Source organism: Stegodyphus dumicola, chromosome 9, assembly GCF_044657685.1.
Source record: "Stegodyphus dumicola isolate Sdum_Otavi_A_Nest chromosome 9, ASM4465768v1".
In the NCBI taxonomy this organism is placed as follows: Eukaryota; Metazoa; Arthropoda; class Arachnida; order Araneae; family Eresidae; genus Stegodyphus; species Stegodyphus dumicola.
This window is the reverse complement of record NC_140776.1, coordinates 173,504,556-173,528,870: the sequence shown is the minus strand read 5'-3', so window position 1 is coordinate 173,528,870 and position 24,315 is coordinate 173,504,556. Positions and strand designations below refer to the sequence as shown.

General features: G+C 29.9%; 1 protein-coding gene across 5 annotated transcripts in view; it reads left to right on the top strand.

The window, feature by feature from the left end:
- LOC118187504 (uncharacterized) overlaps positions 1 to 24,315 on the top strand; it is a 127,164-nt gene that overhangs the window by 61,443 nt on the left and 41,406 nt on the right. For all 5 annotated transcript variants that reach the window (XM_085824358.1, XM_035357741.2, XM_085824359.1 and 2 more), the window contains 8 exons: positions 4,444 to 4,596; positions 4,855 to 5,031; positions 7,702 to 7,908; positions 9,532 to 9,740; positions 14,237 to 14,420; positions 14,539 to 15,002; positions 18,392 to 18,598; positions 22,985 to 23,111. In XM_085824358.1, the coding sequence (XP_085680484.1) occupies positions 4,444 to 4,596; positions 4,855 to 5,031; positions 7,702 to 7,908; positions 9,532 to 9,740; positions 14,237 to 14,420; positions 14,539 to 15,002; positions 18,392 to 18,598; positions 22,985 to 23,111 (1,728 nt within the window). The remainder of the gene's footprint in view (positions 1 to 4,443; positions 4,597 to 4,854; positions 5,032 to 7,701; positions 7,909 to 9,531; positions 9,741 to 14,236; positions 14,421 to 14,538; positions 15,003 to 18,391; positions 18,599 to 22,984; positions 23,112 to 24,315) is intronic.

Below are 24,315 nucleotides of genomic sequence, written 5' to 3'. Positions count from 1 at the left end.
TTTTGCACAAGAAATTAAAGATTCATATACATGGTGATTCTAAATTGTTTTTATAAATTAAGAGGGGTGATAGTACCCATCCAGGCGAGCAATAATTACCATAGAATATAGGGTCACATTCCACTCTGAGAGGCAGAAAAGAGGAATATTAGAATTCCAACCTGGACTTACAACAGTGTTTTGAAAGCAAATGAATGAGACCAAAAGTTGCGCTATCAGATTTATTGTTTAGTGAAAAACTCGCAGAAAGGGCTCAAAATGCTGATAACTCACTCTTCCATTTCAGGCTCATACATTTTGTGGGAAACCACTGTTCACACAATCTTCATGTCCTTCCCTTTTACTTCACCGTATGCGAGGTGAATATCTGTCAATTCTTCGTACATGTACTCTGCCATAGCATTCACGAAAAATTTCAGATGATGTTACTAAGGTAATATTTGAAGCAATGATGTGCCGTTTTCAAGAACACAGTTTGCTCTAATTGGCTTTCTCCGACACCAATTAAGAGCAAAATGCCGCTTCTTCTCAGTGCAAATTTGCGTATGGTTAATTTTTCACAGTCCTTAGGAGATAGTCTCTTTGTTCTTCTTCGATGTGTTTCTACTTTCCTCATTTCTGTCTCTCAGAGTGGAATGCCACCCTATGTTCTATGGTAATTATTGCTCATCTGGATGGGTACTATCATCCCTCTTAATTTGTAAAAATAATTTGGAATCATCCTGTATATAAAATTAAAACAGTACTTAGAATGCTTTCTAAATGATCACAATATAGGATTTAAATTTATGGTAAATGCTGAATCAAGTAGAAAACAATGGAAATTTTCTCTTTGCTGTTATCTTTTAAAGAATTCATCAGATGCTGTGAATCATTCTGATTATCAGATCTGGGGCAGTGAATCACTGTATACTTCAATTAGACTGGAAGGCAGTTCTCCAAAAGTTGTATATCCTGTGTCGTATATGCTATCAAAAAGTTCATGATTGGCCTTTTCTTTTATGAAAATAGGATAAATCATAGCATTTACTTTGATATGTTAGAAATTGTTTCCTCCTCCTTCCTAGATCAAAAGGTATAACTCTGCAAGATGGTGCTTCTCTACATTGGCTAGTATGTACACATAATTGCCCTAAATGGAGATTTTCACAACAGGTTGGTCACAGTAGTCCCATTTCTTCTCTTCATTACTTTCCAGGTACAACTTAATTAGCTTTTATTCATTGAAGTTATGTTAAAGATTGTTTATAAGGGACTTTTAATGCTAATTTGCAGGAACTGAAACAGCCTATCACAGATGCTGTTCATTCTGTAATTTCTTGGTTGCTTGCCAATAGCTGGCAGGAAGAGCTAAGGGATCTGTCTTCAAAATTTGTTAATTTTTGTAATTATATTGTTAGTGAATAAAACCATATTATACCTATCCCTTTTAATTCTTTCTAACATAATTTTGAAATGTGTTCAATAGTTGTTGGACACCCTATATTTTACTTCTTTATCCTTTCTTTTAGCAGCAATTTATTCTGATTATATATATTTTTAAGCAGTGAAATCTAGACTCCTTTTGATCATCATATTCTTTCAATTTTGTGATTTTTCAATATTGGGGATGGGGAAATACACAATAACTTTTTCTATACTTTTATAGAATTTTTTATGTTTTATAATAATTCATAATTCAAAATTTGTGATACAAAAATGGAAATAAATTAACATTGAAGAATAATCTTTCAGTATTAAAAATATGCCAAACAATTTTAAAAATGTTAAATAGTTTTCTTAACATTTCCAGTCACAGTTTGAACCAAAATAACAGCAGTGATTATGTATAATAGTAGTTGCCTTTTATGGTAACCACCTATCATATAAAATCATCTCTGAAATCAAACAGTATTTCATAGAATATAACTAAATATCAGTGTCAAGCGTCACATCTCTAGAATAACCACCTCTTTTTGAAGATCAAAATTGTTGCTGTGTTTGTTGGGCCTTACCAATTTCAAATTAAAAATGGGGCAAAACTACTGTTTTATGATATCAAATCAGAATTGTTTACTCTATCAAATCAGTTTTTTTTTATGACTTGCTGCTCACTTTGAATAACCTTAATGAAAAACATCAGGAACAGGGCTTGAATTGAGTGGTTAGTGAGGAGGGAGGAAAGAATGAAAGGAATCAAATGAACAATCGGATCGGTTATGGTTAGTCAGGTTTGATTGAAGAACAGAAAAGAATCAAACAAGCAGTAGGTTCGAAAAAATAGACTCGGTTATTCCCAAAAACATCCTTTCTACACACAACAAACGATAAAATTCTAGAATAAAAAAATTTTAAAAAGTTGGGAAATAATAAGTTTAACATGTAAGAATAAACATTCTTTTCTTCCATAAAGTGGAAACTGAACTTCTGTGATAAGCTTCCAACAAAAGCTTCACTCTTTTCAGGTGAATCAGGTGTTTGCCTGTTTAGTAAAGTTAATTAGTTCATGAATGAATAGCACATCTCTATTCCTGGCATGCTTTCAATAATAGCTCTCTATGAACCTACCATTCCATCTTCTAGAATTAATTGTTTATTCGTTCAGTCAAAATGAATCAGTTCTGAAGTGGATCGTCCAGCCCTGTTTCAGACTTGGGCTGATTGAACTGATAGATTTATTAACTTTATAGTTTTCTTATATTAAAGAATATATGAAAACCCATGCCAGATTTGAACCATAGTTGTAATGCTTTAGAATATATATTATGTTAAATACTAAGAATACCTAGCTTATTGATATTAGTCTGATAAAAAATTTTATGATAAACTAAACCATTCAATGTAATTCTTTTCAGTTAAAAATATGAGTTCTTATTGTTAGAGATGTGAATGACTGATAGATGTATTATGGATTCACCTCCAAATGGCAAAACAGGCTGGCTACTTGAGTGTATTGATTATCTGTTATGTAAATAAAACTAGTTTATACTATATAAGCCTCTTTAAACATAACCTTGTAGAGGCATTAGGTTTATTTTGGCACAGGCGATGTGAAAAATGAGCAGTGCCCTCGTCAGGACTCTAACCTCAGACCTCTCGAATACACGTCGAGTGTACTGACCATTACACCACAAAGGCATGCTAAGAAAGTGTGAGAAATACCATATAACCCTATTTAAAGTTGAGGCCGTTCCTGAGCCCATTGACTGCCTGTGTACGTTCCTAGTATTGCTGCCCCACAATTTAAAAAAAAGCTCAGTGATTAATAAAATTATTTCAGACTCGCTAAGTACTTACAATGAATTTAAAATATTTATTTGTGATAACGCGAGAGTCCGGCCACCCCTAACTTTTGCCACCTGCGTAATTTTACGCTAGGAATGGCCCTGCTTAGTGTGGATATGTGAAAAAAATATTATTGGTTATTGAAGTAATTTTTCCAGAATGCATAAATTTTTTTGCCTGATCCTAAAATAACCAAAAGTTTGCCTACAATTGATGCAAGAAATACTATTTAAAACCTCTAATATTTCTTTGGATGGTGCTGGCATCCCAAAAGTATGTGGTCACTTGATATTCTGATATCCATTGGCCATGAATTTTTTATGCAGTTAATTTTCTGTTCAAAAAGATAGTAGGCATTGTTTTCATTTTTAATTTTCCCTGCCGAATTTATCTTTTAGTCAGTTTGCCTATTTTCACTTCACACTTAGTTGCTTTGTTACATGGTCATGCCAAAATATTAGTCAATATCTTACTGCTAGCAGTGATATTTAGAACATAAGTTTGTTTCAATGGTACAATTCATGCCATTTGATAAGATAGCACATGCTTAATTTTATTTCCTCATTGACAGTTTTCATTACAAAGTAAGATCTTGGTATCAGATAGTCATGTAGAAGCTTTTATATCTAGTTTTTAGCTGATAGATAACAAAGTTTATGTAATCAATCTTTTCAAACTGTTGCTTGACAGCTTTCATTTGTTTTATTGGATTAAACTTGAACACACTTCAAGAATACCTACCAGTGGCATTGAAGTTTTTTAATATCTTTACTTTATTTAAAAATGAATGTATTTGAAATTATGTATGACATTAGTTAATATGTATAACATTTTTATTTTGTATATAGTATATAAATATGTGCATTTTTTCAATAAAATTATAATTTTTTCATATGTTAACTTTAATATGTTTAATATGAAAGTTAACATATGAAAAAATTATAATAAAATTATAATTTTTTCATATGTTAACTTTAACAATACTACTCTCTTAAAGGAATAAAATAGAAAACTGAGTTTTTGTGGCATTTATTTTTTAGAAATCTGCCTGTAAAATGTTTTCTGTTATGCAAATGACTTGTAAGAATTATTTTGTACCACTCTATTTACTTTTAAAAATAAATTCTGCTTTTATATTTTTATAACCCCAAAAATTAAAATTAAATGTTTCTTCTCAAGAATCTGCGTTAACTGAAAAAGAACCAGAATGTATAATTGGTATTGAGACACTTTTAAATAAAAAGACAAAGATAATTGATGATATATCTTCTAAGATGGTCAATGTTTGGCAGAAGAACAACTCAATGGCTTTGCCTTCTGTGGCTATTAATGGTAAGTATTGTTTATCATTATTAAGTATTTATTTTGGTTTTTTTAACCAACTATTAACATCTTTAACAAATGAAGCAGAAAGGTAGTTGATTGTAATTTTTTAAGCAAAAGAAAAGTATTGTGTACCTGTAAAGCGTCACTTATTTAAAAAAATTTACTCTATATTTTCCTTTTTTTTAATTAAAGAATAATAAAATAATTTTTCTTACAATGCTGTGGAAGCTTTATTTGCATTTTAAAATAAACTTTTGCTTCTAGGAACTGTGACAATTAATGAAGCTGTTCCAGAGAAAATTGGTATTACAAATGAAAAGACTGCTATTGGAATAACTCAGAAAATCTTTAACCTTTACAGGGTTTTGCAAAATCAATCTACAATTATATTTAACACTCTTAACAAGGCAGTTCTGAAGTCTGGATATCAACAAATCAAAAGTATACTTTTTAATTTCTGTTGCTTTTAATTTTAGAAAAATAAATGATACATTGATTTAAGACTTAAATCATGCTTTTAAAAATGTTTTTATTTTTAAAATGCATTCATTTTATTAAATGTCAAGCCTAAAGATTTCTGTCGAATACACACTTTCTCAAAATAAAGACAGTTTTAGGAAAATACTTTTTCAACACCTGATTTTTTTATGGTCTTGCTGGGTAAAACTTACAATTTGTAAAATACTTATTGTGCTTTAATAAATGAAATACAAAAGTGTGTATATTAATGAGCAAAAATCATAGGGATAAGTGTAAGTAACATTTTCTTTGGGCAAGTTCCAAATTTAATTGTATTATTAATTTTTTGAATTTAATAAGTGCTGGTATTCTAATACAAAACCAGCAAATATTGCAATGTACAATTTTTGGTTCATGGTTGCTTCCTAATTTTGTTTAAAAATTCTGTAATAGGCACTGGAAAAAACCTAAGTTAATATTTTCTTTTTGAATACCTCTGTAAATTTTGCATGTATGGAACTTTCTGCATTTCTTTTAATGCAAATGTATCGAATATTTTACTAATTCGAATTTTTTTTGTACAAGTATCCTTCCCATCCACAATACTCGCATTGTTTTTAGAACATTATTTACCTTATTTTGAAAAACTTTGTAGCTGGGAGTACAAATCTAAAAATCTGGTTTTAATGAAATAAAGCCTTAGCCACTTCTTCCAGGCCTCGCATATAAAGTTTAAAATATTCAACTTTTTCATTAATAAGTATCAGAATATTTTCATTGATATTGTTTATGGAATATTTTGTTACTTGATAAGTTTGATTAAGAGAAGGACTTGTCATTCTCCAACTTTTTAAGACTCAAACAAGCTTAGAAAGTTGGAGAATGAGAAGTCCTTCTCTTATTCCTGATAGTCCAAGATGCAATGCAGTTATGGCTTTCCATGTGTCTTCAGGACATGATTGCCTTGCTGTTCCCCTGCAACGCATAAAGATTTCAAGCAATCTTGTTTGCCTACTTTGTGATTCTGGAAAAGAAATGGACAGAGACCACCTGCTTCGATGTGGGGCTCTTGTGGTCTTACAGAATAGTCGAGACAACTGGGAGGCAAGAACACTCCTTAGGCAATGACTTTGGTCTTTTTGTTCTTAGTTCTATTGTTTTGTAACCTCTGTTTATAAGATTTTAGTTCTTTGCAATTTTCTTCCTAGCCATTGTTTAAAAAAAAAAAAAAAAAAAGAGAGAGAGAGAGAGAGAAATTATATTTTTCAGCTATTTTGACCTTTTTATGTAGCAAAAAGCTGTTGGACACAATCAATTGATGTTACTTTAGGCTATTTTGTTATTAGTATTGATATCTTTTTGAATAAATTATCTAAATTCCGGTAAATAGCAGTAATTTATCTCCTTACTCTTTAATAAATTTACATTAATTTACATAAGGTAAAGATTGAAAGCCGTTCAGTTACTTTCGGCATGCAACCAGTGCTGCAATTCAGGTTGAAGATATTTTTTTGTGATTTAAAGTTGGGGCTTTGTGCCAAATGGTTAGATTCTTTTCAGCTGTCCTTATTTTCATATCTAAAACAAGTATTTTGTGAATAGATGCATTATCATATTGAAAAAAGAATATATATGTCTTAAATTTTTGCTACAGTGTAGAAAGCCCATTTTCATTCAAAATATCTCAACCAACTCATAGAAACGGCGGGGGGAGCCCTTATTCATACCACTGTATTTCAGTGTAAATATAAAATGCTCTTACAAATGCCTTTGACTGGGTGTTTACCAGATCAATAAAATGTTGTTATGGACAGAGCTGGTGAAATTTGTCAGTTAGAGCTACTTATTAAAATTCAGATAATGAATTTAAATCATTTAAGTGTAAATTATTCTGAAAAATTTTAATAAGTTTCTGATGAAGACCTACCAGTGTCCTAATGACAAAATATTGACATAATAGTTCATACAGGTTTTATTCTGAGGGAGTAAATAGGCTTCTGTATGGGGTTTTCCATGTGTAGGGTAAGTACATACAGTTTTCCTTAGGAAATCCTGTATAATAGCATTTCACCATAAAATAACTAACAATAACCAGAATTGGCATAGTTTGAGTAAACTTGCAATATTATAGTTTCAAAAATCTAATAGAACCAACATTCTTCAACTGGGAAAGTAAAAACAACAAAACATATGTTTGATATGTTAGAACAGAAAAAAAAAAAAAAAAAGATTGAAAATTTTCTAGTCAAATAACAGCAAAACTTCTAGCACCATCTTTTGATGGAAGAGTGAATGATGCAGATTTTGAATGTTTTACTGTATGCAATCATACTAGGAATAAAATCAAATTTAATTTCAGATCAGGTATACTAATTAAGTTGGGATAAATTGTATTTTAGTCAAATCATGGTATTTAATGATAGAACTCTCAGAATGTTTTCATTCCGATTTATTTTTGAGTGCATGATATGTTTAAATGTATTGAAAAAATTAATGAGAAAATGGGATAAGGGACCTGTGGTATGTGAAATTTCAATACTTGCATTATTTTATAATTTTAGAAAGTTATAAAGAATGTCATTTTTTCCTTACATGAAATTGTAATTTTAAAAATGTATATCTAAAATCTAATTTATTGATTTTTATTTGCAGCAAACCTTCGTTTTGAAAAAGAGATGAAAATTAATGGCACTATTGCAGAGCTTACAATATCTTTGATTAATGGTATCAACACTTCCGTACTTAAATCAGCTCTTAAACTTGGGAAAGGACAGCAGACCTGTCTTTCTAATATGACTGTCACGTCTGTAAATGCTAAAGATATTGAGGTGACTTTCTTAAATTCCAAGTCTGTAAATGGTAAGAAGCAATATAACTTTTATTATTTTTTTACAAGTACTTTATTTGAAGGTTTCAATTTTTATAAATTTATGAAATAACATCCATGGTTTTTTCATTTCATGTTTGTCCAACATTTTAAACTGGAACTAGTTATTTCATACTTATATACATTTATATATTTCATAACATATAATCCATGTGATTATACTATATTTGATAGTTTTCTATTTGACATTAAAACAGTAATTTCTTATTAGTAGTGCAATAGTGCAATCTATGTAGTAATTTTACAGAAAGTAATTGGATGTGAAATAAAAACCAAAAACTTCTGATGAGGGATTATTTACAAATATTTATTTGAAAAAGTGTAATATTTGTGTTGTCACAGTTTTTCTAATAATAGTTCATTAATATTCTCTTTCTTGGTGCTGTTTTCAGGTAAATAACACTAAGTCTACAAATAATTTTTAACTACTTTTTGTGTTCTTTTAATCGTTACTGTTACTTGTTGGCATTTGAGCTAAATGGGAGAAATTATACATTTAGTGAAAATAATTTCAATTCTATTACTTCTTTATTTTGGAGGACTAATATTATACTAATCAACAATATTCAAATATTAATAAGCCTTTGAATATGCGTTATATTTATTAATATGCATGTATTAATTTTGCTTTTGCATACATCAAAATTAAATATTAAATTTATACAATATTATATACCACGTTCATGTTTATTTCTGACATTAAATTTAAATTTTGAAAATGCCTAAATTTTGCTCTTTTTTTTTTTAAATTGACTACATATTTTAGTGGACAGTAATGTAGCCCTGTTTCTTTTATGCATATTATGAAGTTTTAAATATGTAATTTAATCTGTAATTCATTTGTAAAGCATGAAATGAGTAGTGTAGCCCTGTTTCTTTTATGCATATTATGAAGTTTTAAATATGTAATTTAATCTGTAATTTATTTGTAAAGCATGAAATGATATATACAGACTAAGATATTTTAAGAGTTTTAATTTTGTGGGTCTTAAAAATGATATATTTTTGTAATTATTTGTAGGATTGAACTCAAACTATCAACAAATGAGTTACTAAATAAAGAATAATAGTTATTCTAAAGGGATTAATCTTATTTTACACATTTTTTATAGCCTGGGATATAGTTATTTTATAAAAACCAAACCATTTTCTCTCATGATATAAATGTAAATTGAACATGAGTTTGTTTTGTTTGCAGTGTGCATATAATGCAATTTCTGAGCTAATATCTTCTTTTTTCATAGAACCAAACTCATTATTCCGCAAGGGTATAAATGTTTCTTTTCAAATTATTGCTGCAAAATTATTTCATAGAAATTTGGCTGTTTTGCTTCAGAACTTTTATTTTTAATCAATTATTTCTGGAAATAAAAGTTAAATGTAACATAAATATGCATTACCATATAAATGATTATATAATCCATTATTGTAATAATTAGTGTAAATGTTGATAAAATTAATACAGAATTTCTTAAGAACAAATTGCATGTTTATGAATGTTATTATAGATCATTATTATTATAATATAAAAATTTTTACTTAAGTAATAACCAGCTTGTTTATCATGTGCTTTTGACTTGTTTATCTATTATTAGATTTTGTGAATTTAAAGAAAAATGTCCAAACTATGAAGGGTAACTTATCCTTTATGGATCTTAGAGCTGGAAGTTTAAGAATACTGGATGATTATACCTTGAATGGATTAGAACTTGGGCATCTTGTTCTTGCTTCCAGTCCACAAGAAATAATTCATAAAAAATGTTTTGACAACCTAACAGCTAAAAATATAAACTCTGTTGGTGGGGTAAGTTTAATTAACAAAATTTATTTTTCAACCTGATAAGCTCAATTTCCTGAATTTTTACGTCTTTCCTTTAATTATTTTTCACTGTACATAAAAATATGTGACATTGTGCTAATTCATGTACTGGTATGTTTGAGAAATTATACATTAATTCAAAGATAAGAAATAGGTAAACGTATAAATATCTTTATCTCAATGCCATTATAAGTACTAAAAGTTTCCTTTTATGATGCAAAATTATTTTTTTGTATTTGCAAATCTTCCACTTCATTCTGTTATATTTTAGAAGTAGAGAATTTAATGAATTTGTTTGCACTTTTGATCAGAGGGGTTATGCATGTTTTAGAACCAGTTATGCCATAATGATCTTTTTAGAATAAAATGTTAACTAAAAACAAATTTAAATCAGAAATTTAAACCATAATGTTGAAAAACAGTTAATTAAGGGGCCTGCCTAAAGTATTGCAAGTAAAGTTATCACTAAGCACTTCCAAAAATTTAATGTTGCACTGAGTTACAGTAATAGCTTGCTAATAGTATTGAATTCCTCATTACAACTATAGCCTCATCCTTGCCAACTGTTTTTAATCACATGTTTATTCTTTTATAAGCTTTGACAAATTTTATATTTATTTTTTAATGTGTTTTAGGGATTAGCCAAATAATGAAATGGAAGTTAATCACTTTTTTAAATTGCAAATATTTATTGAATACGCAAGAATGTTCTAATTTCCATAAAATAGAATTGTCATTTAAGAAAACAAATAGTTGATATGATTAACTAGTTTTCAAAGTTTAGTTAAAAAATTGTGGAATAATTTCAGAATTGATTTTTAGAATAAGTTTGAAATAATTTGTTTGTTTTTGAAATAAATTAAAAAATTTCAAATTAGTTCAAAATGGGAAATGGGGTTTGAAAGAAAATAAATCAAATTAATAACAATCATGAAATTTATATAGTGTTAGTAAAAAGAGATACAATTCTTGACAAAATTTAACTGATATTATGTAGTCTATGAAACTAACATCAATTTTGACAGTTATCTTTAAAAAGTTTGCATTATCAAAATAGAGGCAGAATCAAAATTTTCAGCGTTCAAATTGCCAAAGTCACTGGCATCCACAATGGCAGCCAAGGCACTTTAGACATATTCCAAAATTACTTTGCTATTAGAGTTCTTGGTAATGGTTTGTGTATTAGAAGTGAAAAAATTTCAAAAGAATCACTATGGTTAAAAAGGAGGGGAGGCAGTAGGAAAAACTTGGAAGAAATTTTTAAACATTCTGGGAGTGAAAAAAAGCAGCAACAACACAAATATGTGTTTTAAATGACAAGAATCCCCAACATTCATATATGTAAAGTAAGTTTTTATTTTATGCAAAAGCTTCTGTCCCATAAGAGATGAGCCTAAAATGCAGTAGGTCTGTGTGTGCATTTGCTTTATTTATTCATTACTGTAATATGCTCTTTCAAAATGAGAATAATTCTTATCAGTCATATGTAGAACTTTCTTGATTATAAGTTAATAACCAAATAATTTATTAAATGAAGCATTATTAGAAACTGATTGTTATTAAATTTGCAATTTACGAGTTCCTTAGTAAAATTTTTATCTTAGCTATTGTACTTTTATCTTATGAATATTTAAGCTTACTAAATACCTTAAAAATTCTTATGAATTTTGAAGTTACTTTTTTATTGAGAAAATCATTATGCTTAAAATTTAAGGTTTTAAAATATACTGAGAATACAATTGATAAAACACAAACTTAAAAAAGCTATAATTGCTCATGAAGCTATCTTATAAAAATTGCATAGATACTCCACATTTTGGTGGTGTTACTATCAAGTGATATAGTACAACTCATTATGTTTATCATAATTTTTAAAAGTTGAACAGTTTTTGGTCACATTTTCCTATCATAATGTTTTATAATAGTGAAGTTTTATTTTGTGTTGTATGTAATTTTTTTGTGAAGACACGTTGCGTTTTTAAACATTTGATTTTTTTACAAGAAACTGTTATTTAACCATTTGGGTTTCACTGCCACCGATAATACAGCATTCAAAATATGAACTTTAAATCCATTGTCGCTGCTACAGTAGTTAACTTGTTTTGCTTATTTGAGCGTTTTTGTATGAACTGATGCATATGTTTATTGCTGCAACGTCTTTATCTTTGGCACTGGATTCAAAAATATGAATCTTTCTCTCTTGCTCACTAGATGGCAGGTCTTGCTGGCCACACATCAGTTTATATACTCCAACCATGAAAACTGTTCCTGACAGTGTGCCAACCAGGGAGCAGTTATTTGGGGGTTGGAATATATAAACTGATGCATGAATTTATCTTAATGTGTTTAGCAATCACAATAAATGATTTTTTGTTTCATTCAAAATATTGTAAACCCATATGTAAGATGCCCTAACAAAACAGTAAAAAGGAAAAAGACATGAAATTAATGATTTTTGTGGTAGTTGCCCCAGGAAATCCTGCATGTGTATGGATGATAGTGTCCAAAAATATTACACTATGACAAATTACAAAACATGAAATTTTCTTTTTGTTGAAGATTTATAAACTTGAATTCACTTTAGTATAACTGAGGAATAAATGTTTCCTTTTATTGCAGCAATTATACTTTTTTTCTGTATATGTACACTTGTAACTAATGTAGTGCTGGAGTTATTGGTGTAGTATTAAACGAGTCACTAGGCTTGAGTGCAAAAACTTTTTTTCAGGCATTATACTGTATGGTAAACTAACATTTTATTTACAATGTAAGCTATCCAGAAACATATTGCAGTAAAAGCCTGACTGCCCAGAAAGCATGAGAAATGCTGAATATGTGAAAATTCTGGACAATCAATAATTTTATTTGTTATTAACTTGAATGCCCAATGCCAAGATTTAAGTTTATGTAAGATCTTAAGGGGGGGACATAAAACCAAGGTGTTTCTTGGACCTTAAACATGTGGAAGTAAAACATCTCATTTGGTAATGAATTCCACTGGTTTTCATATATAGCAGATACCATCAAACTTGCACCAATCTGCCAAAAGTTAAAAAAAAACAAAACAGATTTGTATTTATTTAGCTAGGTTACAGCCAGGTATCTACAGAAATAACATATAAAAAACTTAAATTACATATCATAATTTTTCACTTTACATCATCATTCTTTGTTTCCAAATAAAATTATTGTTACTAACCTCTCTTGTCTGAAATCAGAGAAAGTCCACAAAATTCATCGTGACAAGGAGTCAAGACTGCAGCTCACATTAGCTAAAGCCATGGGCACCATAAGACAGTACGACTTCGCTCAGTTCAGGCCCCAGTTTTGAAGGTCATCCGGGGTGGGGGGGCAGGTCCTAGGGTCTCCCATCCCTCTTTCTCTATCACTAGTCTCTTAAGAAGACTTTTGGCTTCCACATATTTTGAGTGTCTAATGCTGCACAGACACAAACATCCATGCCTTCTCCAGGATACGAAACCAAGCCCTTTGTTAACCACTCTTCCAGTTGGTCACTATTCCATTTGGGCTGGAAGTTGCCTTACCACTCGTGTTTCTTCAATGACAGGTACTGTTTGAAAATACTCCACTGCATGCTGTTCCATTAAAAACATGTCCCAAATTTTGATCAGTTTTTGAAAATGTAATGGAAAAACAAATAGCTGTTAACTCATATTATTTAAAAATTTAATCTGGCTCATCAAGAATTAATTGATTTTACATAAAACCAGTGCAAAAATCTTATGATTACATTGTGAGATCTTATCCGATTGCAAGTAGGTAGGAAAATCATGCTTATCTATTTTTGGTTTGTAGATTGCTGCAGAAAGCAGATGTTGAAATACATTGTTTCACTACAGTTTTTGTTTGTCAAAAACAATTGACAGAAAAGTCGAATGGTCGATTTTAAACATATTGGTGAGAACAGTTCTTGCAGAGATGGATTTAGTGCTTGTGATGAATTTTGGAATTTCTGATAAGCTCCTGTGCTATTTCTATGAGTGCCCAGTTCCAAGACAAATTCTTGGAACAGTAAAATGGATACTAGGGTGTGAGTAATCAACATCTTCTGAAAGAGAGTAATGTAATTAATTGCATTCACATTTTAAATGCTATAAGTAGGATGCCAATACAAGTTTTACATATGCTTTATAATGGCTTTAGTTTTTCATTTGCTTAGATTTTTGCTAACAAATTATCTAAAATTCTAAAGGCTTCTGTTTATTTGAGCTTTCTGATTAGCAGAATGTTGAATAGTCAGGCTTTTATTATATAAAGACTTGTTTTACATGTATTCTTATATGTTGCTTTGAAATGATTTGAAAATGCTTCGTTAAAGTTTTTTTAGGTTTAAAATTTATCAATATCTTTAATCTTTTGCTGATAAGTTTATAATGTATTTGGATAAGTACATGTCTTTGTATTATACTGAAAATGGAAAACTTTATGAATACAATTCTGTATGTATATTTTTATTTCAGGCAAAATTAATTCAAGTTATAAAAGATGCAGTTTATTTAAACACAGAGATTTTAACAATGCCTTTGACTTTCTTATCAAACATTACTGTCCTAGCTAATATAACTGCAAAAACTATTAATAAAATGAATATTACTGACTTTGTGGAAAAGGGAATTAAAAAAGTTGGTGATGAGGATATAAAAGGTGAGTTCTATTTTTGTTTCTGGTCTTAAAAAGTATTTCAGATTAAATTTGATTGTTTTTATATTTGTGTACATCATAAAATATCTGTAGTTATTTATGTATTGAATTATTTTTTTAGGTACAAAAAATTTCTTCAAATTATTCAGCATAAGGGAAAATCTCACACTTGATGGACTTGTAAACAAAATCAATGTGTCACAACTTATGTTACTCAAGCTTTCACAGATTCTGCTTGGAAATATGAAATTCAACCATATTTTATTTAATAGTGTGGAAGTAAATTTATTGAATAGAATTGAGCTAAAACATGATGTTGTGAAGAGACTTGAAAATAGCAGTGTTAATGGTTCTGTCCATTTCATGGAAACTGTTTATGTTTCACACATTGCTATGAAAGATGAAGGATTAATTAATAACATAAGCCTAACATCTATAGCTTCTAATATTTTAACCAGTAAAGATGCTGAGTTTAAAAATGATATAACCATTGGCAATATAAATGTGACTCATAATGTAGGTATTGAAAATGATATGCATAATCTTAAAAATTTGACAAGAAATGTTTTGCAGAAGAAATATCAGGTTATTATCTCTTTTATATAGTCTGTTAACAATTATGTGTTATTTCCATAATAATGTTAGAAGTATTATAGTGTGAACAGATTGGATTCTCTTTGCATTCATATTAATCTGGATATGACATAGAGTTATTCTGTTTGTGTAAATATTATCAATTTTTTGTGTAAAGTATGAAATACACTTGCATGAGACATAAAATTGTTTTTTCTATTTTATTTTTCTCTTTGTTTCTCAAAATGTCTTGTGAAGCTAAATATAACGAAGTGCCAAAAGAAACTTTTATACCTGCTTACTACTTTGTGCCACTTCTATAGAAGTGAAGAACTGCAGAAAAATGAACTCTGCAGTTATGCAGAAATATTCTATAAATAATGAACATCATATTTTCTAATGTCAATAATTTTGCTGTATTTAGAGGAGTATGATTTCTATATTTAACAGCACATTGCATAGCATCTCAAATTTGTTCAATAACTTTAAGATTTGGTCGTTAAAGGGGTTGTGGCCAAGTTCTAACTCTTTGTGGGTAAGAAAACATTACTTATGTAACTTTGTGGAGACCATTCATAAAGATCTAAGCTTAGATGAATGAACCTTAATCAGAGTGAATGCAGTGCTTTCTAGAAAGGATGTGCATACTTATCAGAGATGTTTGTAGACATATCCTAGTTCCCAAATCATTGCATTATCATGATATTTTAAGAAACCAGGTATGGTTATGGAGATAACACAGTTTGTAAAGTCTTTAGTTAACATGTGGAATTCATAAATTCATGGGAATAATTCTTCCCTCTGCGCAAAACAGTTTTAAAATGTATGTAGTTCGACCAGACTACTCATTTCTATTTATCAGGTATCAAATTGCTGAACTTGGACTAGTTGCATAGCTCTAGATCAATAACTCTATATTCATTAGGACTGGGATGGTGAATATTTATTCATTTATGTCCCAGTTTTTTTTAAGAAATATTTAATGTGGTCATGACGTGCCAACATGCAATATTAATTCAGAAGTCAAACAACAAAAATCAGCATTATATTTTCAAATTTTCACAGGATTAATTTCGATGGTTTCACCTAACCACCATCCTCTGCTGCGGAAGTGCAAATGAACGAGATAGGATATAATGATCAGATAAGATAAGAAAGCCTGGTCAGAAAATAAGCTAGTGGCGCCATCTGTTAATGAAATCAGAACTAAAACATAATTTCTTTAAAGGCCGAAGGCAAAGATGGATTGGAATTAGAATCGCTAACTAGAACAGAAAGATTTTTTTTTAATATGAAATGCCTCTAGAAAATCCAGTTCTCCAATGGAAGTTGCTTTTTGAATAATTTTGGCAGCAGAAAAATTGAAAGTGTGATTTTCGGACCAACAATGTTGGGTAACAGAAGACTTTTGTGTTTCCTTTTTTCTAACATATGCCTCATGTTCCTTGATGTGAAATTTTAAGGTTCTCTTAGTTTGGCCAATGTAAATTAAACCACACTGGAAAGGAATCCTATAAATACCCCAGGAATTCATGTCCGGAATGGAGTCCTTGAGTATGGAATGGGGTCCTTCAGTATGAGTTAGTTCTTTCAACAATGAATTCCATTGATCCTGCTATTCAGTTCACTTTTGAACTTGAGACTTGCAATTCTCTTCCGTTTCTCGACATTCTGGTCACACGTAACACATCGAACTTCAGTACTATGTTTTACCGTAAACCTTCATCGGTTTGCCTTCCACCACACTTTAAATCATGTAATCCGAATAAACAAAAGTTAGCTTCATTTTATTCCTATGTTTTCCTTGCTCTTCAAGTTTGCTCCTCCAAACTGTCTCTTCATGAAGAGCTAAATTATTTAAAAGCAATAGCTATTGACATGGGCTTTTCACCCAACATTATCAATCAAGCAGTTAAAAAATTCTCATCTCAACACACTGTAAGGCACTCTTGTTTTAGGAGATTATAAAAATTCTGTTGCCATTTCCTTCTTTCTATCAGTTAGCTAGAGTTGCACATATTTTGCAGAAATTTAACTTTTGAGTCGTTTATTCTACCATCAATAAAATTCAGAGTTCCATACTCAAGGACCCCATTCCGGATATGAATTCCTGGGGTATTTATAGGATTCATTGCCAGTGTGGTTTAATTTACATTGGCCAAACTAAAAGAGCCTTAAAATTTCGCGTCAAGGAACATGAGGCATATGTTAGAAAAAAGGAAACACAGAAGTCTTCTGTTGTCCAACATTGTTGTTCTGAAAATCACACTTTCAATTTTTCTGGTGCCAAAATTATTCAAAAAAACATCTTCCATTGGAGAACTGGATTTTCTAGAGGCATTTCACATTGAAAAAAATCTTTCTGTTCTAGTTAACGATCCTAATTCCAATCCATCTTTGTCTTCGGCCATTAAAGAAATTGTTTTAGTTCTGATTCATCAACAGATGGCGCCACTAGCTTATTTTCTGTCCAGGCTTTCTTATCGTATCTGATCATTATATCCTATCTCTTTCATTTGCACTTCCACAGCGGAGGATGGTGGTTAGGTGAAACCATTGAAATTAATCCTGTGAAAATTTGAAAATATAATGCTTATTTTTGTTGTTTGACTTCTGAATTAGTATTTGTTCGGCGTGTTATTGTGTCTTAATGTAATATTAACTTATTGATTAGTGAGGAAAAAAATAAAAATAAAAATAAATACTTCTGCATTAATGATTTTTTATTTGCAAACAGACATTTGCAACACCAGAGTAAATTGGTGCAATTTCTGCTGTTGCAAATTAGATACCAAATAATTTATATAATAGGTTCATACTTTTAGTTGTTACTTACTGAACTATGGTCATCTGACAGTTTCTAAGTCGATTAATGTTACTTCATTTCTGAAAATAACTCACAGGCACAAGTAACTAAAAATATTATAAAAATAACATACATTAACTTCTTCTGACAGATATATATGTCTGGAATTGAATTCCACATTTCTATAATTTTAGTATTGGCATTTTTACTCTTATAGCCTGATAATTTTTTCTAATTCTATCAATTCCAACTCTTTCCTTATTTTTTAAGGGTTTTGACGAAAATTCTTTGACAAAAAATGTGTCGCCAAAGAAAACTCTTCAGGGACTGTGTTTTTTTATAGTTTTTTTTACTTTGTTTTTTCTAGTTTTAGTGGCCTAGTTTTTCATGTACGCAGATGTTTATACACACTGGTGATGTGCATAAGTAATATAACTATGTCTTCTGCATAGGCTCATCTGAAACAGTTTCTTTAGTACTTCAGTGTATCTTTTAGTGTTATAATTGTAAAAAGTTTGTTTTTAATTGTGGCAAACAAAATATGTATTAAATGGTGTCTTTTAAGATTGAAATTAACTTTTTTTTGCCTTCTTAGAATTTTTCAGATGGTTATTTTGAAACATTTTCTGTAAAACATCTATTGGTGAAGTTTTTAAATAATATTCCTCTGAATGAATTTTTAAGTATGAAGTCAGTTAATATCCTTAATGCCAGCAAGTCATTTCAAGATGTTCATGCAGGATCTATTAAATTAGCAAAGAATAAAACTATTAATGGTTTTGATCCATCTTCAGAAGTGTTGGTAAATATTTTTTTTATTCTTTTTATTAACTACAGTTCCATGTAACAAAATTTTGGTAAAACAGACTGAGCTTTAATGTAGATGTAATTTGTAACTTTCAGACGTAATTTTCTTTGTTGTTTCATATTAAAAATCCCCCTCCTTCAAATACATGCAATACAGATTATTATATCTTTGGGCTTTGTTTTTCAAAAATATTTTCATTTGTCTTACATTCTGAAACAAAAATATTTGTAAACTTTTACTGTTGAATTTATTGTATTTTTCTCTTTTCTGAATTATTAGAAAGGGGAAAAAAGAATATACTTTCAATGAAATATTTGAAATCGATTCTTTATGTTAAAAAAAAAAAAAAATTGCATTTTATGTCAGTAAAAATAATTCTGGTGGTGTGTAACTTTCTTCTGAGTTATGTTAAAATTACTGAATTTTTTTTCTTTAATGGCCAGAGAACCATCAGTTTGCAATTTGCTGGTGGGTTGGATGAAAAGGGGGATGGGATAATATTGCATTTGCAGAACAGAAAAGATATGACACCAGAAATTTCCATATTTTATTTTGGAATTCAAACTTGACCTTATAGGTATAATAACTAGTGTCTGCTAATCTGTTGCTTTAAAATATATTTTATCTTTCTGACCCTCTCCCATTTGTAATCACAATGTGTTATTGCATGACATTATTTTTTTCACCTCATTTTAGACTGTAGTTCACATCTGCCTTTATTTGTGTGCATTTTATGCTGCGAAGCATGCTAAAAGAAAGTGGAAGAAAAGGCTTTTGGGGGTAACTTGTCTATCTATTTCAGGTATTGTTTCTGTGGTTATGAAACAAGCCAAGTAGGGATAAATGACTCTAAAGTAACAAGTTACAGTCAGTATAGTATTGCAAAAATTTAAGTGCTAAAAATTCTGTACTTCAGCCAAAAATTTTAACTGGTGATTATTTAAATTACTTTTGGTAGTCTTTAAGTTTTCAATTCACTTAAACACATATGAATAATGCTTTACTGCTTAAGTTAAGCACCAGATATAATGAATGTATAAATGCTATACCTTTTGCCTTCAGATGTTTCTAAAAGAAATAAATTTTTATAAGAAATTCCTATATTTGTGAGGTAGACTGTCTGCATTTTAGTATGTGTATTGGATATCTTCATAGCATTTCTCTAAATATTCAGGCCAGGTATCTTTAGCAAATTTCCAAAGAATATACTCCTTATTTTAAACCAGTTATCAAAAAAGTGTAGTTAATGTTACCCCTTTTTCTCTGTGAATACTTGATTCATCCCTTTCCTATTGTATGTCAGTGATCTGGAGCAGCAATGACAAACGGGTAGCCTCTGAGCTGCATGCATCCCTTAAAGTAGTTTTATGTAGCCTGCAAAAACATTTCAATTCTGTATCTGTAGCAGATAGGGTGTTGAAAAATTTCAAGATTTTAGTTATTTGAAGCCTGTGTTCACATTTTCACTTCCATTAAAAATGGACATGAATAAAGCACCAAAAAATTTATAAATAGACCCAATTAATTTACATTGTGTTGCATGTCTTAGTCAAAGATTTGAAGATAGATTTCATTAACTTTTATTCATACTTATCAAAAAATAATCTCAGTTGCAAATTTTTGCAAAAGAATAATGAATTTATTTATATATGAACAGCTTTTCTTCACAGTTGAAATTTAACAAGAAGAAAATCCAATTAACCGATCAGCATCTACAACACATGTTGAGGATTATTTCTAAAAATTTGTCTCCAAAGCTACAAATTTATCAGAATTGAAATGCCATTGTGTGTTAGGCCATATTAAGAAATAAAGAAGTTTATAATTATTTACAAACAAGCATATATATTTTTATTTATATGTCAAAGAAAAATTAAATGAATAACGGGCTAAATTGTCATTATTTATTCACAAATTTTGTCCTACTTGGTAAATTTTCTCTGAAAGCGTAGTTTTCATAATTTGCATATTTATCATTAAGTTAGATTATTTACCAATTAAGTAAAGATGTTAGAACTATTTGTAAGAAATGTCAGTTTAAGAATTTAATGTATAACTGTCATTACACACTGCTGGCCATTAAAATTGCAAAACCAGGAAGGAATTATCTGAGGAATGTCAAAATCATTTGAAAGGAAGAAGAGGTTGGGATATGCAAACGATTAGTATTTCAGCACATTTAGATGATGCAGGAGGGAGAAACAACATTTGAAGCACTGCATAAAAGAAAAGTTGTATAGTGGATTTCTCATTTGAAAGGGCTTTCTAAGGTCAGAGTTTGTTCAGAATATTGTGTTATGCCTTGAATAATAATAAGAAATGCTTATGAGCAAGAGTCAAAATTCGATAGAGGCAGTATCGTTGCCTATCAAGAGTGTGGGTTATCGTTCCGCAGTATCGCCCATCACACTAGTCGACACCCAACCTTTGGATAAATATCATGTGAATATTGAATCAATGGGTTGCTGAGGGTCATAATGAACGGCATGCAGGTTCTCAATACCCTCCCATGAATAACACCCGAGAGGACAGACATAATGTGATGTCAGCCCTGCAAAACTGTACAATCACATCACGGACCACTAGACAGGAAATAGGGATTTTTGCAGCATGCCCAGTATCGCCACCATCGAGATAGATCTCCGCTGGTATGAAGTATCTATGTTTGCAGCACTGTGGACTGTTAGCACGGCTACCATTATTTCGACTTCCCTAAACATTGCAACATAGAGACGACGAATCTGATGTACCGAATGACGGCTGGATACAGGAGTGTCACAATGTCGTCTTTTCAGATGAGTCCTGGTTTTGTGTGCAGTATTCTGATGGCTGTATACGTGTCTGGAGGCTCCAAGGAGACTTCATGTCGCCTGCTTGCATTTGATATAGGGGCCCTGCACCTGGTGTGTTGGTTTGGGCAGCCATTGGGTACACAACATGAATATCTCTAGTTTGAATCAATGGCAATTTGAATGCAAATCGGTACATTTCTGACATCTTAGGTCCAGTGGTTGTGCTCTATATTTGAAGCCTGACAAACGCCATCTTCCAACAAAATAATGCAAGACTACCTGTTGCACGTCTTGTTCTGACCTTCCTCGATATACAGGATATTTGATTGCTGCCCTGGTCTGTTTTCCTGGTGTTCCTGGCCCTGGTGTTCCTGTTTCTCGCATTGTGATCAAACAAGAGTACCTAGAGCCATCAGCTTTTGAATAACGTAATCTTCCACCGAATATGGGCATCTGAAAGTTTTAATTTGAAATCTGTTTTATTGTCGATTTCATAATTTGTAAAGCATTTATGAGTTTTTGATTAAGAAACTCGAAGATTTCAATGCGAGCGATGATAACACTGTATGAAAAAAAATATTTTTATCTCCAGCGGGTGAGACTGTGTATCAGAAATTCTCAAGATATGCTCATTTTAAAATTATTTTGCTAATGCTGTTGAATTGAATTTTATGGTTTAAGTGTAAAGAACATGATATTAATTAAAGGTAACACACAAAATGTTAAAAAAATGCCCCTTTGGGTGTAATGTAAAATTTTTAGTTAAGAACATTTTTCATTTTGCTTTAAAAAAAAAAAAAAAAAAAAAAAAAAAAAAAAAAAAAAACTGCTCCTTCAGCGGTTTTTAAATTCTGCACTTGGCCTGCAGGTAATTTAGTTTGAGACCACAGATCAGCTGCATTTTTTTAATTTTCTGCTGCCTTTAATTTTAAGTGATTATTTTTTAGGAAACTTATAGCTATTTTTAGAATTATGATCTAAATTTCAAAACCATTCCTGCTGACCACCCGAACTGCTTATAACTGTGAAGAAAAAACTTCTGGAAAGTTATTATTTTGTGTCCAAACTTGTGTATATTTTGTCTTACATAACTCTAAATTTTATTCTGTGTTAGTATCTTTTTACATGATTTAAATCTATTACATATTTTGTTGTGCACATTAAATTTGAATATGCTTCACTTCAAAGCGAAAATTTTCTTTGTGTTTATATTTTAGGTTTTTAAACATGATGCAGAATATGGTTTAAAAGTTTTTAATTCATGACGTATAATTTATATTTTAAATCGCATCTTTAAACACAAATTTTCTATGTGTGATTAGTAAAAGAAAATTTAGATTTCATTTTAAATTACTCTTTTTCTCTTTACTAGTCTCATACATTTTCAAAGCTCTTAATTAATTCATAAGTATTGTACAGCTTTATTTTGTTGCATCTCAAAATATGCTTCCTTCTATTTCTTCCTATTATGCCAAGTATCTGAGGTTAAATTTTAGTGTATTTAATGACATTAAATTATCAATCATGATGATAAAACATATCTAAGACAATAAAAGAATAAAATTTGTAATGTCCTTTATAATTCTAGCATAATATTCTTCTGAATGATATCAGCCTGCAGAATATGAGAGTAGGAGGTAATTTAACTGTCTTCAATATAATGAACATTAATATATCAGATCTGATGAAAGTTCAAGAAATGTCAACATGTTCTGGTATGGATATGAGATATTTCGTTAATGATTGTGTGTCAATTGTATTAATATCAACTTAAACTAGATTTACTTTTTAAAGTTCTTGTACTAAAATAACAAATTTTTATGACATAAATTATATCATGAAGTTAATATTTAATCTGTATTAATACTAATTTCTTTTTTATATATAACATCGAGAGCAATTCATGGATATTTGGGTGGTAGCACAAATGCAAAATGGATGCAAAATGATTTTGTCATAAATTGTCATGTGTTAAAAATTAATCAATTGCCATGTATAGTTTTTTGTACCACTGAATAGAAAAACAGTTCATTTTTCTTGCATGTAAAAAAGGCATAAATCCTTTTTATAATTATAAATTTGTAGCTTCTTCTACTCATGCTGATAAATCTCAGATTATTATGTTAAAAATTTTCATTAATGTACAAATAAATATTACTGAAGCAAGCTCATTTCCTATTAAAATAGAAGTTATTGTTTCTGTTTAGATAGGACTTATGAAGTTGGTATTTTTTGTTTTACTGCTAACATCAGAAAGTTTTTAACCATACTTGGTGACATATCATTTGTGTCTAGCTAACAAGGAAGTGCCAGTTTATAATATATTTATTTGAAAATTTTAGATCAGATTAAACTTTGATTTTTTTAGATCCTGTAATATAAAACAATTTAATTTATGTGTGTGTGTATTGTGTATATCAATCTTTGTCTATACATATAGATACACACACAGTGATCAGAAACTGGATAAAAATTGATTAAAAATACTATTAATGGCTTGCAACATACTGTAAAATTAATTAAGAGAGAAAATAAATAGAATTATTACATATGTAAAATGACAAACTCACTATCTGGAAACCACAGTTCAAAATGTTGCATAAAAAAATATAAAAAAACTATAAGCAATATATATGCTTAAATTTGCATTTTTTATTTTTGGGGCTCTGACTACTCAAAATATTTTTGGTTTTTAAATCTGTTTATATAACTGATGAAGTCACAGGCTACTTTGATTGTTTTAAAATGTAATTACTGTCTTTGTTAGTTCAGAAACAGGCTGATTTATTTACTTCTTTCGTAACTTCAACCCCCTGATGCCGATGCAGCAAAAGATGTAAATTTCAAATATGTAATAAATGTATATATGTAAGAAAAATAAAGAATATGTAAAAGATTAAATTAGCAACGTAAATTTCC